This window comes from Physeter macrocephalus, unplaced genomic scaffold, assembly GCF_002837175.3.
Source record: "Physeter macrocephalus isolate SW-GA unplaced genomic scaffold, ASM283717v5 random_120, whole genome shotgun sequence".
Lineage (NCBI taxonomy): Eukaryota > Metazoa > Chordata > Mammalia > Artiodactyla > Physeteridae > Physeter > Physeter macrocephalus.
Genome location: NW_021145405.1, coordinates 1 through 14,880, shown reverse-complemented (window position 1 = coordinate 14,880; position 14,880 = coordinate 1). Strand labels below are relative to the sequence as shown.

At 56.1% G+C, this 14,880-nt stretch overlaps 1 protein-coding gene across 5 annotated transcripts in view; it reads left to right on the top strand.

Moving 5' to 3' along the window:
- LOC114484880 (nuclear receptor corepressor 2-like) overlaps positions 1 to 14,707 on the top strand; it is a 90,369-nt gene extending 75,662 nt beyond the window's left edge. For all 5 annotated transcript variants that reach the window (XM_028484078.2, XM_028484075.2, XM_028484076.2 and 2 more), the window contains 3 exons: positions 3,363 to 3,490; positions 6,756 to 6,933; positions 13,812 to 14,707. In XM_028484078.2, coding sequence (XP_028339879.1) covers positions 3,363 to 3,490; positions 6,756 to 6,933; positions 13,812 to 14,051 — 546 coding nt within the window. In that variant the 3' untranslated portion in view covers positions 14,052 to 14,707. The remainder of the gene's footprint in view (positions 1 to 3,362; positions 3,491 to 6,755; positions 6,934 to 13,811) is intronic.
- Positions 14,708 to 14,880: the final 173 nt, after the last annotated feature.

Below are 14,880 nucleotides of genomic sequence, written 5' to 3'. Positions count from 1 at the left end.
TCTTCCTGGTGCCGGTGCGCGTGGCTCGTTCAATCCCACCTGCTCCACCCTCAGAGCCTCCCTGAGCCCTGTTCTCTCCTTCTCTGTGGTCTCGGCTTCCCTCCCCCGCAGTATCAGGACCCCACATCTTTCCCTGAGGGTCCTGGCACTGAGGGTCTCCCAGGATTGAGGGTCCCAACACATCCTCCCCTCCTTGTCTCCTTTCCAGCTTTCTAGAGCCCAGCTCGATTCTGCCTTCTCTCCCAAGCCCCGCGGGAGCCCCCTGAGCTCTCTCGAGTTCCTGCAAGCTTTGCACTAAATGAATGCATTAAAGGCCAAAGACACGGGAGTCAATCCCAGCACCACTCCTGCCTGCTGTGTGGCTTTAGGCGAGTTACCTAGCCTCTCTGTGCCTTAGCGTTAGAAGGGCTTTTCAGAGCGCAGACTCTGGAGCCAGACCGCTGGCATTCGTGTCCTGCCTCAGTGACTTCCTAGCTGCGAAACTCTGGACGAGTGGTCTTGCCGCCCTGTGCCTCAGTTTCCCCATCAGTTGAGCGAGGGTAGTTATAAGGCTCTGAGGGTCAAGTTAGCTGACACGCGCAGAGGCCTCTGCACAGCACCCGGGCTGAGGAAGAGTGACTGGTACAGTGCAGTGATGATTTGGTGCTGCTGCTGTCATGACGACACCGTGCCCGCTAGCGTCCTTTTCCGAATGGCCCCCCGGGTACACTGTGGGCTTTTCCTCTCGAGGAGGGATTGGCAAACCTTCTCTGTAAATATTTCAGGCTTTTCTGGCCACTCGGTCTCGGTCACGAGCACGCCGGCACTGTTGCCGTCCTAGCGTGAAAGCAGCTCAGCCAACACGTACAGGAATGGCCACGGCCGTGTGCCAGTGACACCTGACGAAACGGGCCGAGCCCGGCTTTGGCCTTGGGCCCCGTTTGCTGACTCCTGCCCTAGATCAGTGCTTATCAGGCTCTCTGTGGGAAGGACCAGTCTGTTTCATTTCCAGTTTGTCACAGATGGATACATGGTCCTTCCGCACGTGACCCAGTTCGCGGGCACGGGACGGGTCTAGGCCGAGGCCGGCAGGACCGTGTTGGCCGGGCGCTCAGATGCCGCGGTCCCGTCAACAAGCTCTCAAGGAGGCTCTGAATCCTCTCGTCTTCGGCGCTCCCCCCAGACCAAGGGTCACGGACGCGGGAGCCTGCTTGGGCCACGTACATGTGTGAGAGGGCAGCAGGTGGGGTTGGAATGTTTTGTCAACACGTGGAGGGTTCTCGTGTTCTGAGACGTGGCTGGAGGTTTCCAGCCTGAGTGCCTGGTGTCTTCAGGCTCCTGTGACCACAGGGAGCCCCACCTTCGGTCTCTCTTGGGGTCTCCCCGGTTCTTGCCTTCCTGTAGAGATGCAGGCACCCTCGGTGGTCCCTGGACTCAGAGCCCTGGGGCGGCGATCAGTGTGGCTACCACAGAAATGGCCCCCAAGATGTTCCTTGGAGGGGCCGTGCTAATGGGGTCATCCTGCTTGGTTCCCAGACTGAGAAACTGAGGCCAGAAGGGTTCACGCAGTTGGCCGCCCCAGGCCCCTGCCTCGGGGGCCCTGGGGGCCGTGTGCCTTTTCCCGCCTCGGTTGGCAGTGGTAGGCGCCGTCCTGCCGGGGCCCTCTCCCAAGGGATTGGACCGTCTGCCTCTCTGCCGCTTTGTTCATTTTGCTTTTGTGTGAGAGGGAATTTTCCTCCCAGCAGACTGCAGTGCTTGCCGATTTCTTCTCACACCTCTGCGTGCGTGTGCACACCGGATCTGTGCCTGGCAGCCTCGCCAGCATGATCCCAGAAGCTGCCGCCCCCTCCCTCCAGCCCTTTCTTCTTGCTCCTTCATTAGCACTTGGTGCCTTGTGCAAGACATCGTGGAGTGTCGGGGAGGGGGCAGGCTGAGTCCTCTGCCTTCTGGAAGCTGCCCTCAGTCTTAAGGGAAACCCTTGGAGAGTTAAATGCTTGGGGGATGCTTGGTTGGAGACACAGAGGCCTCCTTCCATCTGGGTCAGGCATCCATTTCAGTTTTCTTTCTTTCTTTTGTTTTGGCCGCGCCGCGCGGCATGCGGGATCTTAGTTCCCCGACCGTGGGTTGAACCCGTGCCCCCTGCGGTGGAAGCGCGGAGTCCCAACCACTAGACCACCAGGGAATTCAGGCATCCATTTCACTGGTGAGGAGACTGAGGCTCAGAGAGTTTAGGGGATGGACAGATACCTCTAGCCCGAGGCCTTGCAGCTTCTTGCCTCCACATGGGGCTGCCCAGGAAGGCCCTTCCCTCATTTCCAGCCTCTGAGGTTGACAGGATCCCTCTTGATTCTAGTTACTCATCCTCACTCGCCTCCAGCCTCCCAGCCTCTTACATGTGTTTGTTTTGGAGGGTCTGAAACACATACATTTCCAACACACCTACGTGGTATCATCTAATTCTCTTTGCAGAAATAACTGCTTAAAAAAAAAAAAAAAAGCCAGACAGCAAAAGAATGACTAGATTTTTTTGGAAAATTGGGAGAATTAAGAAGGGTGCCAAGAAGAAAATAAATCACCTACGATCCCACGCTTTCCCAAGCCTTACTCGTGTCAGACATCACTAATTGATTGCCACCCCACAGTATAACTGGGTGTTCTCTGCAGGCAGAACTAATCGATTTGGATTGGTACACATAGGAAGCCTGTCCTGTTCTCTCCTTTGAAAGGCTTCTCTTTTCTATCTTTGTTTTTTTTTTTTTAACATTTTAACGTGTCTCAAATCAGGGTGTAGTTGCTAATCGGGGTACATCTAATTTGTTAGTGTTTAGCTTTTCCACAGACGGCAATGGGTAATGGATGGCATATTACTGAAGAAGGCATGTTTTGCCTGGAGTTTATCCTTCTGACTTGGAGCTGTACTTGCCTATGTGACACACGTGTGCAGGTTTTCCCTCTGTAAGACGGGGGACTCCCACGTTGGGGCTTTGTTTTGGAATGTGGTCTTTGAGCCTTGCAGACCGTCAGCATTTGCCGTGTCATCCCCTGTCCCCTGGCGTGGATGCCCGGGTCTTGCTGTGTCACTTGCACCCATGGCAGACGTGCAGGTTGTGCCTTTTTCCATTTGTCTCTGCTAACACGCGGGCTCGGTTGTCTCGTCTGGAAAGAGGGCAGGACCAGGTGTCCTTTAGCTGAATGTGTCACTTCTCCTTGGCGATTGGCCCCAGGAATGTCCTCTGGCTGGGCTGGGTCGGAGGGCTGGGAAAGGACGTGGGAGGGTCCCCGGGTACAGGAGCAGCACCGGGCAGGGGGCTCTGGCCCTGCCTCGCTGTGTGGGCTGCACTGCAGCGGGATGGGTGCTCACTGGTCTGTGTCCTCTGCTGCAGGACGTCGGGCTGCTTGAGTACCAGCACCATCCCCGTGACTACACCTCACACCTGTCGCCTGGCTCCATCATCCAGCCCCAGCGGAGGAGGCCCTCCCTGCTGTCCGAATTTCAGCCCGGGAACGAAAGGTGAGGAGGGGTTTGCGCGTCCACTGCTCAGACGGGGAAGTGGAGGCCTGTGCTCACGAAGAGCTCGCAGGGTCGGTGTTAAACGAAGGGCTGTCGGGCTGCGCCCTTGTCCTGGTGCGGCTGTGACCGGGACAGGGATGGGGATGGGCAGGGCAGGGCCACGTGGCCCTTGGACTTCCCGCTGTGAGCCTGCAGTGGCCTCTGGGTGTGTGGCCCGGGCAGGAGGGGGTGACCACCAAGAAGTAGGGGAGCGGGGCTGGGTTGCTGGTTGGGAGTGACGTGTCCACAGCTGGGTGCACGTGGGGAGCCCCCTTCCTCCCCTCCCTTTGTCATCCGCTTTTCTCCGAGTCCTCTGCCATCCCTCAGCTGGCAGACTGGGCCTGTGGGCCTGCCTTGCCTTCCTTAAATCCAGGTGGGAGAGAGCAAGCCGTACGGCGGGTGGGGACCCAGTGAGGAGAGGACCAAGGCCAGAGCAGGGCCCCAAGGTGCCCGAGACAGTAATAGCGCTCATTGCCAAGAGTCGTGAGCTGCTGCTGCTTCTTTTCTTTTTATGCTTGAAAATCTTTTATCGATCGCACTGTCATACTTCTTTGTGACAAAATTATGTATATAAATTTTTTTTTAACATCTTTAGTGGAGTATAATTGCTTTACAATGGAGCGTTAGTTTCTGCTTTATAACAAAGTGAATCAGTTATACATATACATATGTTCCCATATCTCTTCCCTCTTGCGTCTCCCTCCCTCCCTCCCACCCTCCCTATCCCACCCCTCTAGGTGGTCTGCTGCTTCTTTTTGTCACGCCACGTGGCTTGTGGGATCTCAGTTCCCCGACCAGGGATTGAACCCAGGCCACGGCACTGAAAGCCTGGAATCCTAACCGCTAGGCCACCAGGGAACTCTTGAGAGCCCTGAGCTTCTAACATGCGATGGCCTACTGTAGGCTGCGGGCTCCCAGCGGGCACTTAGACGGGCAGCCCTGCCTGCAGGAAGCCCACAGTCTAGCAGGGGAGATGCAACAAACACACAAGGTGACTCCAGAATGAGGCGGGTGACCTGTTTCCTGCAGGGCAGGGAAAGGCTCCTATTTGGCTGGAGAGGCCGCAAAAGGCCTCTCAGGGGAGAGCTGCTTGGCCACTAAGTAGCCAGCCCCTCAGAGAGCAGGGTGAAGACCTTCCAGGTGGAGGGAGCGGCGCGTGCAAAGGCCTGGAGGTGGGAGTGTGCTTGGAGTGTTCCAGAAAGGCGGGGAGGCCGGGTGGCTGGGCTCAGCCAGGTGGCTGGGGGCCAGGATGGTGAACTTCGAGGGGACTCTGGGAGGGTTCGGAGCTCTGGAGGGCCAGGATATAACTTCCACCCTCAGATCCTTCCGGCCACGTGCAGTGATTCTAGGGGCAAGCAGGGACCACTGAGGCTGGGCTGGCCCAGGGGCCCTGTCCCGTCGTCTCTTCCTTTGTCACCTTGCTGAGGCTGCGAGGTCGAGGGATGGCCTAGGTGGGACCAGAATTCCGGAGAGCTGGCCTGGGCCTTTTGTGCTGCCACAGCTGCATGGAGGCATCCAGGGCCCCGCGGGGAGGCCACCGCCGCGGGCCGTGGCTTCAGTCCCTCTGCACCGGGTGGCTCAAAACAGCACAAACGTGTTCTCTCCCAGTTCCTGGGGGACAGAAGTCTGGAACCCAGATGCCAGCAGGGCTGCACTCCCTCTGAAGGCTCTAGGAGAGGACCTGTTCCTGGCCTCTTCCAGCTTCTGGAGGCCCAGGGTGTTCCTTGGCCTGCTGCTGCATCACCCCAGTCTCTGCCCCCCTCTGTGTCTGTGTCCTCGGCCCTTCTTAGGAGGACACTTGTCATTGAGTTTAGGTCCCAACTTAATCCAGTGTGACCTCATCTCAGTTAATTACATCGGCAAAGACCCCACCTTCAAAGAAGGTCATATTCTGAGGTTCTGAGATGACACGAATTCTGGGGGGACACTAGCCTATTAGGGTGCCCTTTTCATGTTTAAATGTAGACGCCACCTGCTTCCTGCAGGGCATCTTGTAATTGTGAAGCTGTAGGTTCTCCGGTGGGCAGGAGGGGCCCACCGGAGACCTGGCTTGTGACCTGGCTTTGGCGAGGGACGGGCCCCCCAGGGAGGAGAGGACAGCAGCATAGCCTCAGCCCACATTGCAGTCAGTAACATTCATTCGGCCTACACGCACTGATTGAGCGCCTGCTGTACGCCAGGCGCCAGACAGCTGACTGTCCCAGCCCTTGGGGAGCAGACATTCTGGGACGGGGGAGGCAGCCACCAAACACGCGTGAGCCAACAGGCAAATGGTGACGGCTGCAGAGAAAGAGAAAACGAGATGTGGTGAGACGGGGTATGTGCGGTGCGCAGGGAGGCTGCTGTTAGGGGAGACGCCCCATGCGCTGAGACAGGAAGGAGAAGAGGTAGCATGGAAGGAGCTGGTGTGGAAGTGTTCCAGCCTAGCCAGAGCATTGCCCCTGAGGCAGCAATGCAGTGGGCAAGGTGAACAAGGGCCAGACCAGGCAGGGCCTGAGGGTGCGGGGAGTGCGTTTGGATTCTATTCTAAGTTTATTGGGCAAAAAACATCAACTTGAAAAGCATTTCGGCAGGGGCAGTGTTTGGGCTGTCCGGTAAGGAGCAGGAGCTAGAGTTGGAGGCTGGGAGTCGTGGCTCAGCTGTGTGTGCTCAGGCAAGGCCATGGCCTCTCTGGGCCAGTTTCCTTCTCTGTAAACTGGGGAGGAGGGTTAAGGAGAGTTAGTTGGGAGTGATTAGGCTGGACAGCTCCTATCTCTGCATAAGGCTGCTGGGCTGACTTGAAAAGGAGGCAAGGCCAGGTTGAGCAGCCAGAGTGCTGTGATCAGCTAGTGATGTCTGCTTTGGGTGAGTGATTTGCAAACAGCATCATGTGTGTTATTGTCTGTGTTAGACCCACAGTGCTTTTCAGACTCGCCCCGTGAATCACCAGGGATCTTGTTTCCATGCAGAGTCGGATTCAGTAGGTCTGGGGTGGGATCGAAGATTCTACATTTGTAACCAGCCTCAGGAGGGGCCGAGGCTGCCGGTCTGGGGGCCACACTCAGTGAGGGAGCAGGGAATCAATCACCAGTACCTTCTCTTGCTGTAAACGTAGTTAGCGAATGCTGACTCGGAGGAAGACAGAGCTGTATCTGAGTCCTGCCTCTCTGTGTGCCCTTGAACAGATGGGCACTCCTCCCGCAGGACGGGCAGCAGACGTGATGCCGTGTGCCCTTGCCCCCCACAGGTCCCAGGAGCTTCACCTGCGACCGGAGTCGCACTCATACCTGCCTGAGCTGGGCAAGTCGGAGATGGAATTCCTGGAGAGCAAGCGCCCTCGCCTGGAGCTGCTGCCTGACCCCCTGCTGCGGCCCTCGCCCCTGTTGGCCACTGGCCAGCCCGGGGGCTCCGAGGACCTGTCCAAGGTAAGGCCTGGCCTCAGCCGGGAGCTCCTCTGAGGGTTTGGGTGCTGCTGCGATTGGGCGGGGAACAAGGGAGGGGGTAGGCGTGCTGGGCTGGGGGGATGGCTTGGGCGAAGGCTGGGAGAAGGGCTGAGCCCGGGCCGTGCAGAGGCTGGGCAGCCAGAGGAGGGTCCAGGGACGAGCTTGGCTCCGTGGGCCCTTTCTTGGCTGGAGAGGGACAGCTTCCCCCACTGCCCCCTCCAGCTGCCGGAGTGTGTCCAGCCCGTGGGGACCACTGTGCCCTGGAGGGCGCCTGCATTTTACTCTTCTTTAAGCAGAAAGTCGAACTGAGATGGAGGGGGAGAATGTGCACGGATTAAGCGCTCGTGGTTTGCTGCTGAGAGAGGTTTTTCTGCTATTTCAGTCAACCTCAGGACCGTCCACGCTAGAAGCTCATTTGCTCTCTATCTAAACGGAGGAATCACAGCCAGTGGCCCAGATGCTTCTGTCCCCTAGGGTCCCCCAGCTGCCTCAGAGGCTGTCATTTCACTGTCACTGCCTAGGGTGGGGCAGGGACTATGGCCGGATGATATGCTCATCCTTGGCCCGCTGCGTGATGGATGTCCTTTCCGCACGTGCTGAGCAGTGCCTTTATGCTCCTTCGTGACCATGAGGACGCACGTTAGCTCATTAACGGCCACCCAGCTGCTGGGTGACGTCAGTGCTCATCTCACTGCAGCACCAGTGGGGGTGGGTGGGGCCTGGGAGCCAGGACAGGGGAGGGAAGTGGCCCACTCGGGCCTGCTGGATCCTCTTCTCTGCCTGACACTGGATTGGTGGGATTTCAGGCTGCGGCCAGTTCTTTCTCGGGGGGCTGACAGGAGAGGGGTTTCCCGGGGTGGTCACGATGATGATGACAGGCTCACATGGAGGCCCTGCCTGTGTGCCGGCTACTGTGCTGAGCGTGGGTGCCCTTCCGTTGTGCCTTCCCAGCCTGATGAAGCCCGGTCTGCGATCACCTTTTATAGACGGGGCCCCAGGCTAAGAGAGCCACTCCCCCACGGTCACTGGGAAGTGGGGAGCGGGCACTGAAGCCCAGGCAGCCCGGGTCTGTAGCCCAGACCTGCCCACCAGGCTGTCCCGCCTCGGGCTTCCCCTCTGGTCTCCCGTGCCTGCCGTTCCGTCATCCCTGCGTTAGCCTCCTCCTCCTAGATTCCATCACTGCTCAGCCTCCTGGGAGGGATGTTGCCATTGGAAAAGCTATTCCCTGAAGTGGGTCTTGGGCGGTAGGGGAGTGGGGTGCATGTGGAGGGGGGCACAGGGCCACACCAGGGATGCTGGATGTCCACCCCCCGCGAGGGACCAGAGCCCCGAGTGGGCCATATCCCTGTGCTCGTGTCTGGTTCTGCCCAGAGGACAGGCTGACGGGCGTCTCTGGACAGCCCTGGCGGGCCTCTGCTGCCCGCCGCGCATCTCTCCAGAGCTGGGCTCTGAGGCCTCAGACCTGTGGGTCCGCCTGAGGGTCTCCAGGCCCGACAGTGGCTCCGTGGGCCCTTCTGCTTGCCCTTCCCCTTCTTAGGGCTCCTGGGGTGCTCCCTCTCCCTCTGTGGGTCTTTCTCAGTCTTTGCTTCTGTCTCTGTATGTCTCTGTCTCTCTGTCCCTGTGTCTCTGTCTTTCTCTGCCTGGGGTGTGTGTGTGTGTGTGTGTCTATGTCTGTCTGTCTCCGTATCTCTGTTTCTCTCTGTCTCTGTGTCTGTCTGTCTGTCTTTCTCTCTCTTCTCTTCCTGGACCCCATGGGTGTGGGGGAGTGATGGGCCCAGTGTTGGGGCCTGGCTGGACCAACTACGGTAATTGCTCCAGGCTGTTAGAACATTTGGAAAGTATGAGCAAATTTTGGGCAAAGGAAGAAGCCAGGGGAGAAACACAACTCTGAGGGAGTTCAGATGTTTTTTGCATCTGCTGTGTAGAATTCAGCTGGGTACGTGAGACGGGAATTTGATGGGATTTGTTCTTTTTTTTTTAACAGCAACTCCCTCCCCACTGGACCAACTACGGTAATTGCTCCAGGCTGTTAGAACATTTGGAAAGTATGAGCAAATTTTGGGCAAGGGAAGAAGCCAGGGGAGAAACACAACTCTGAGGGAGTTCAGATGTTTTTTGCATCTGCTGTGTAGAATTCAGCTGGGTACGTGAGACGGGAATTTGATGGGATTTTTTTTTTTTTTTTTTTTTTAACAGCAACTCCCTCCCCACCGGCCCCGGCTGTGTTCCTTTTTCATATAAAAATATAAAATATAAAAATGTCCTGTTTTATAATGCTTCTGTGGCCTTCAGCCTCTGGAGTCCTGTGGCATCAGAGGCTTCCTTTGGAATGCACCAAACTTTGTTCTGGGACTTTAGAGTCATCACAAACAGCACCATTTCTGAAAATCTCTTTGTCTATTGGGGCCCCGTTGGCTGAAAGGGACAGAAAACCCATGTCACACTGGTTTAGGCAGGAGTCCTGGCTCATATAACTGAAATCGAGGGGCTGTTGGCTTCAGGCACAGCTTGATCCAGGTGACAAGGTCCCTATCTCTGTCCATTTCTTGGCTCTGCCATCTTGCACGTGGTCTTGGTGTATTAACAAGGAGAAAGTTTGAGTTTCCAGGCCTTCTTATTCCCACATTCAAGGCCAAAAAAAGAACTTTCCCTCTGTCTCCACATTTCCAGGCCAAAGCTGTTTATCTCCCTGCCTTTGAGTGAGGCCCATGCCTGTTCTGGAACCCATCATTGTGACTGGGGGAGAGGACTGTGGGTGCCTGAGGCTGGCCCTGCCCTTTCCTGGGTCTGAGACAGGGGGAGCCCCAGTGGGTCCTCTCCAGCCCCCAAGGCTTTTGCTGCCTCTGTGGCTGTAATTTTACATAATGAGTTTTTCTGTTCCACGTTGGCCTGAATTTTTACACCAAGGGCATCTGATGGGGAAAATGGTGCCAACTGCTACCTAGCGGTGACTGGCGAGGGTATAGGATTGTTGTTTTCCTCCTGTGGCTTTGGGCCTAAATGAAGGCCAGCAGCCATCGGGAGAACCATCTGGAGGCCCAGTAGCTAGGCTCCCTCGGTCCCATTCCTGGAAAACTCAGCACTGCAGAAAGCACCCTTTGCCCTTCAGGCCTGCATCATCTTCTATTCAGAGTGATGTGAAATTCACAGAACACGAAATTAACCACTTTGAAGTGAACAATTCAGTGGCATTTAGTATAGTCACGGTGTTGGGCACCACCTCTGTCTGGTTCCAGAGCATTTTCATCACCCCAGAAATAAACCTGGTACCCATTAAACAGTCACTTCCTCCTCGCAGCCCCTGGCAACCACTGATCTGCTTTCTGTCTCTATGGATTTGCCTGTTCTGGACACTTCATATCAATGGGATCATGCGATATGTGGCTTTTTATGTCTGGCTTCTCTCACTCAGCATTATGTTCTTAAGGTTCATCTGTGTCTTACCAGGCGTCTGTACGTCACTCTGAATCATATTCCATTGTATGGAGAGACCGCACTTCACTTGTCAGTTGATGGATCTGCCTGTGTGGTTTTGCTTAGAATGAAAGCTAAGCCTGAACCTTAAGGAAGAAGTCATTGAAGAAGACGGATTTTCCCCATCAAGAATTTAAGAAAAAGTTTCCAGCAACTTTTCCAACAGTTCCTAGCGGTTGCCAACTGCTTCGTCTCACCCCCGCGCTGCTCCTGTCGGGTTTGGGGATGGAAAGCTTCTTTTTGCTCATGTCGTTTTGAGAATTATCCCTGGGTTGGATGAACTGTTTCAGGGTGTCCTGGCCCCGAAAGCCTTCTGTCCTCAGCCCTTGTTCTTGCTGTGCTCCTCTCTGTCCCTTCTCAGTCCTGGTGGAAGATCAGAGGTGGGCACAAGAGTGGTTTCCCACAGCAGGTAGTAGGACTGGGCTCCAGGAACCACATCGCCAAAACCTTTTGTCTCAAGAAGCCTGAGAAATGGGACTTCCCTGGTGGCACGGTGGTTAAGAGTATGCCTGCCAATGCCGGGGACGCAGGTTCGAGCCCTGGTCCAGGAAGATCCCACGTGCCGCGGAGCAACTAAGCCTATGTGCCACAACTACGGAGCCTGCACTCTGGAGCCCGCGAGCCACAACTACTGAGCCCGCACGCCACGACTACTGAAGCCCGCAAGCCTAGAGCCCGTGCTCCGCAACGAGAGGCCACTGCAATGAGAAGCCCGTGCACCGCAACGAAGACCCAACGCAGCCACCCCCAGCAAAAAAAAGAACCCTGAGAAATGATTGAGGCTGTCGGGGGAGACCAGCCAAGCGCCCTGGGGCACAGAGGGAAGGGGCGGATCTCAGTTAAGGGCTGGGGGAGGGGCCGTGGATGGGGGTTCTGATTTCAGGTGGCACAAAGGTGCAGTCAGGAGAGGGAATGGCTGGTGCAAAGGCCCGGAGATGCCACGGTGCACAGGCTGCTTCTGGTCTGGCGTGCGTGGGGTCAGGTGCCTGCAGCCCCTATGTCTGCCCTCCGCCCTCCTATTTGGGAGCAGTTAGGGCCAAACACACACGCACACACGCACACACACGCGCGCGCGCACACACACACACACACACACACACACTCCTGAGTATTTCTCTAGGGGATCTGTCTTCTGTGCACAGTTTTGCCTCTAATTTCAGGGGGTCCTAGACCCTGGAAGGGATCTTGCTCTTGCTCTTCTGCCCAGACACATGGTTCTGAGGAATGAATGAATGCATGGTGGTGACCCGTTTCTGCTGTGGGACCCCCAGCCACCTGGTTGTACGCTCTGCCTGCTTCTGGAGAGTTCTGAATGAGGCCTGGTCTCTCCCGTCCTGTGCCCTCCAAGCCAAGGCTCCATCGCTTGGTGGCTGGGGACCTCGGGCACGTCGTCGAATCTCACTGGACCTTAGTTTCCTCATCTGGAAAATGGGGCTGTGACAATTATGCGAGTTAAGAGCACAGGTTGGCAAACTCGGCAAGCTCCAACCTGGCCCTCAGCGTGGGTCTGTAAATAAAGTTTTATTGGCCCTCAGCCATGCCCATTCTTCTGTGTCCTGTCTGTGGCTGCATTCCCACTACCGTGGTGGGTGAGTAGTTGGGACAGAGGCCGTCTGACCTACAAAGACTGAAGTGTTTTTCCACCTGGCCCTTTACAGAAAGTGTGCCGACCGCTGGCTTAGAGCTCTGCCAGGCCTGTGCCTGCGGGTTCCCCGTACCCTCATCTGTGCAATGGGGCTGTAGTGGCAGCCCCCTGGGAGAGCCGGGGCCAGGGTGTGGGGTGTGCCGAGGACCGGGACGGTGCCTGGTTCGGTTTCCTAGGCGTCCCTGAGGAGCGTGGAGGCCCATCTCAGAGCCATGGGGCAGGGCCACCTCAGAGCTGTTGAAGGGCTTGAGATCTTTTCTGCCTTCGCCCCCAGGGCTCTGGGTGTGTGGAGGGCCTGGGAGTCTCGATGCCAGCTCTCCCACGTTGCAGACGGCGACGATGAGGCCAGGGTGACCCCCAGACACTGGGGCCCTGTGGGCTTCGGTGGTGTGCGTGTGTGTGTGTGTGCGCGTGTGTGTGTGTGTGCGTGTGTGCGTGTGTGTGTGTGTGTGTGTGCGTGTAGGACCAAGACCCCGAGGCCAGGAGGGGTGGACTCAGAATGGCACAGCCTCTGCTCAACTCAAGCTGGGGGGGCGGGGTGGCACTTGGCAGCCCTGGGGCTGCAGTTGTCCTCGGGAATAATGTGTCCTCTGTCCTCCGGCTGCAGCTGCCTTGGGGGTGGGGAGGCAGCGGCCTGGAGCTCCTCCTGGGGCCTCCTCTGCCAGCAGCTGCTGTCTTGGCCTTGAGGATGGCACAGGGCGGGGCTGGGTTCGGGGGCAGGACAACCCCAGCCAATGCCTGTGGAGCTCTGACAGTGCGCCAGGCTCTGAGCTGAGTGCTCTGCACATATTAACTCATCCAAGCCCACAGCAGTCAGGAGGTGGGAATTGTCCCATTGTACAGATGAGGAAACGGAGGCAGGTGATCTGCTCGTGGTCGTGATGATGCTGGGAGGTGGCAGAGAGGCCGGGGATTTGAACCCGGGGCTGTACCGGTGAGTGTGCTCCGGGACAAGGACTGGGTTTTATTTTTTTATTGAGCATATCCAGCAGAGCTTGGATGCTCAGTAAACTTTAGCTGGTGGAATGAAGGAGTCGCTGAATAACTCAGTGAAGGATTCCCTTGTTTGTTTAACACATTTTTGAAAACAACTTCATTACACAAAGAGTAATACTCAGTGAAGGAAAATCAGAAAAACACTGGTAAACTAAAAAGAAGAAAGTGAAAATACCCGCCTTCTCCCCCGCTGCCCCGATAACTACTTTTGACATCTCCGTATCCCGTTCTCATAGTTTTCTTGTGTGTTTGTGTATATTGCCTACAAAACTGGGTTTGCACTGTGTACGATATTCTGTAACTCGCTGGTTTGGACTCAGCATCGTGAATCAGTGTTCACGCAGCGTCAGGCTGGAGGTTGTGGGTCTCGGTGCCGGTTCTCGAGGAGTTTGGTCTGGTGGGAGGGCACAGATGGGGTAAGTGGGGTAAGAGAGAGGTGTGTTATGGGGAAAGGAAAGAGGGAGGGCTTCACGACTTGAGGGACGGTTGGGGAAACTTGCATGTAGGAGGATAAAAAGGATCTGCGCTTTGGAAAAGGCTGGGGAGGGAACACCTGGCAGGAGGACCAGTGAAGGCAAAGGCAGAGAGGTGGGATCAGTAAGCAGCCCTGTATTTGGCACGTGGGGGCTGGCACGACAGATGCCCGGCGTGTTGGTGCCTGAAGTCATGGCTGGAAACTTGCAGTTTATTGGGGGATGGGGGTGCCCCCTGCGCTGATTCCACACCTGTTTTTCCTCCACCGCAGGACCGCAGCCTGACAGGCAAGCTGGAGCCGGTGTCTCCTCCCAGCCCCCCACATGCTGACCCTGAGGTGGAGCTGGTACCTCCACGGCTCTCCAAGGAGGAGCTGATCCAGAATATGGATCGGGTGGACCGCGAGATCACCATGGTAGAGCAGCAGATCTCCAAGCTGAAGAAGAAGCAGGTGCGGGTGGGTGGGGGAATGGCGGCTCTCAGCTCCCGATTCAGCAGCAGCTGCCGCTGAGAAGATAACAACACTAGTAGTTATAGCAGTTGTGAACGTGTGCTGAGCACTGCCCATGTACGGGCTCATTTTTATGCCCTTTACGTTTATTGGACAAGAGAGCTGTTTTGTGTGGTGCTGTCCGAGGGAGCTTTCTGCAATGACGGAAATGTTCTAGATCTGCACTGTCCACAACGGTAGCCACTACCCATATGTGACTGTGGAGCCCTTGAAATGTGCCTAGTGCAGCTGAGGAACTGAATTTTTAATGTAGTTTAATTTGAATTGAAATGAAATTTACACTTGAATAGCTGCGTGTGGCTACTGTACTGGGACGGCACAGGAACGATGGGTGGGAGGTCAGCATTTACAGCCAGGCTGTCCAGACATGTGGGGTGGGCAGTTAATTCTCTGTGCCTCACTCTCCTCATCCATAACGTGGGGGGAAATATCACGTGACTCTGACCCTGGCTCTGGAATCTGTGTGAGCTGGGCCTCCTAACTCCGCCTTGGAACGTTCATCTCTCTGAGCCTCGGTTTCTTGTCTGTAAGATGGGCACAGATGTGATGCCACCTCATAAGGTTGTGAGGAGGGAACAGGGTCATGTGGTGGAAAGAAGTCCTCATTGTCACTGTCGAAACCAAAGAGAAGTTAACATAAAGATTAATAATATTAACTTTATAATTTTATTTTTAATATTAATTGATAGAAAGTTAGTTGATGATCTGCCTTTTCCCGGCTCTTCTCCTGCTTCCCTCTGTGGCATCTTCAGGTGTCTGCTCAGATGTCCCCTCCACAGAGGGACCCGCCCTAACCTTTACAGGAGTCCTCATCCCCAGCCATCCTCTA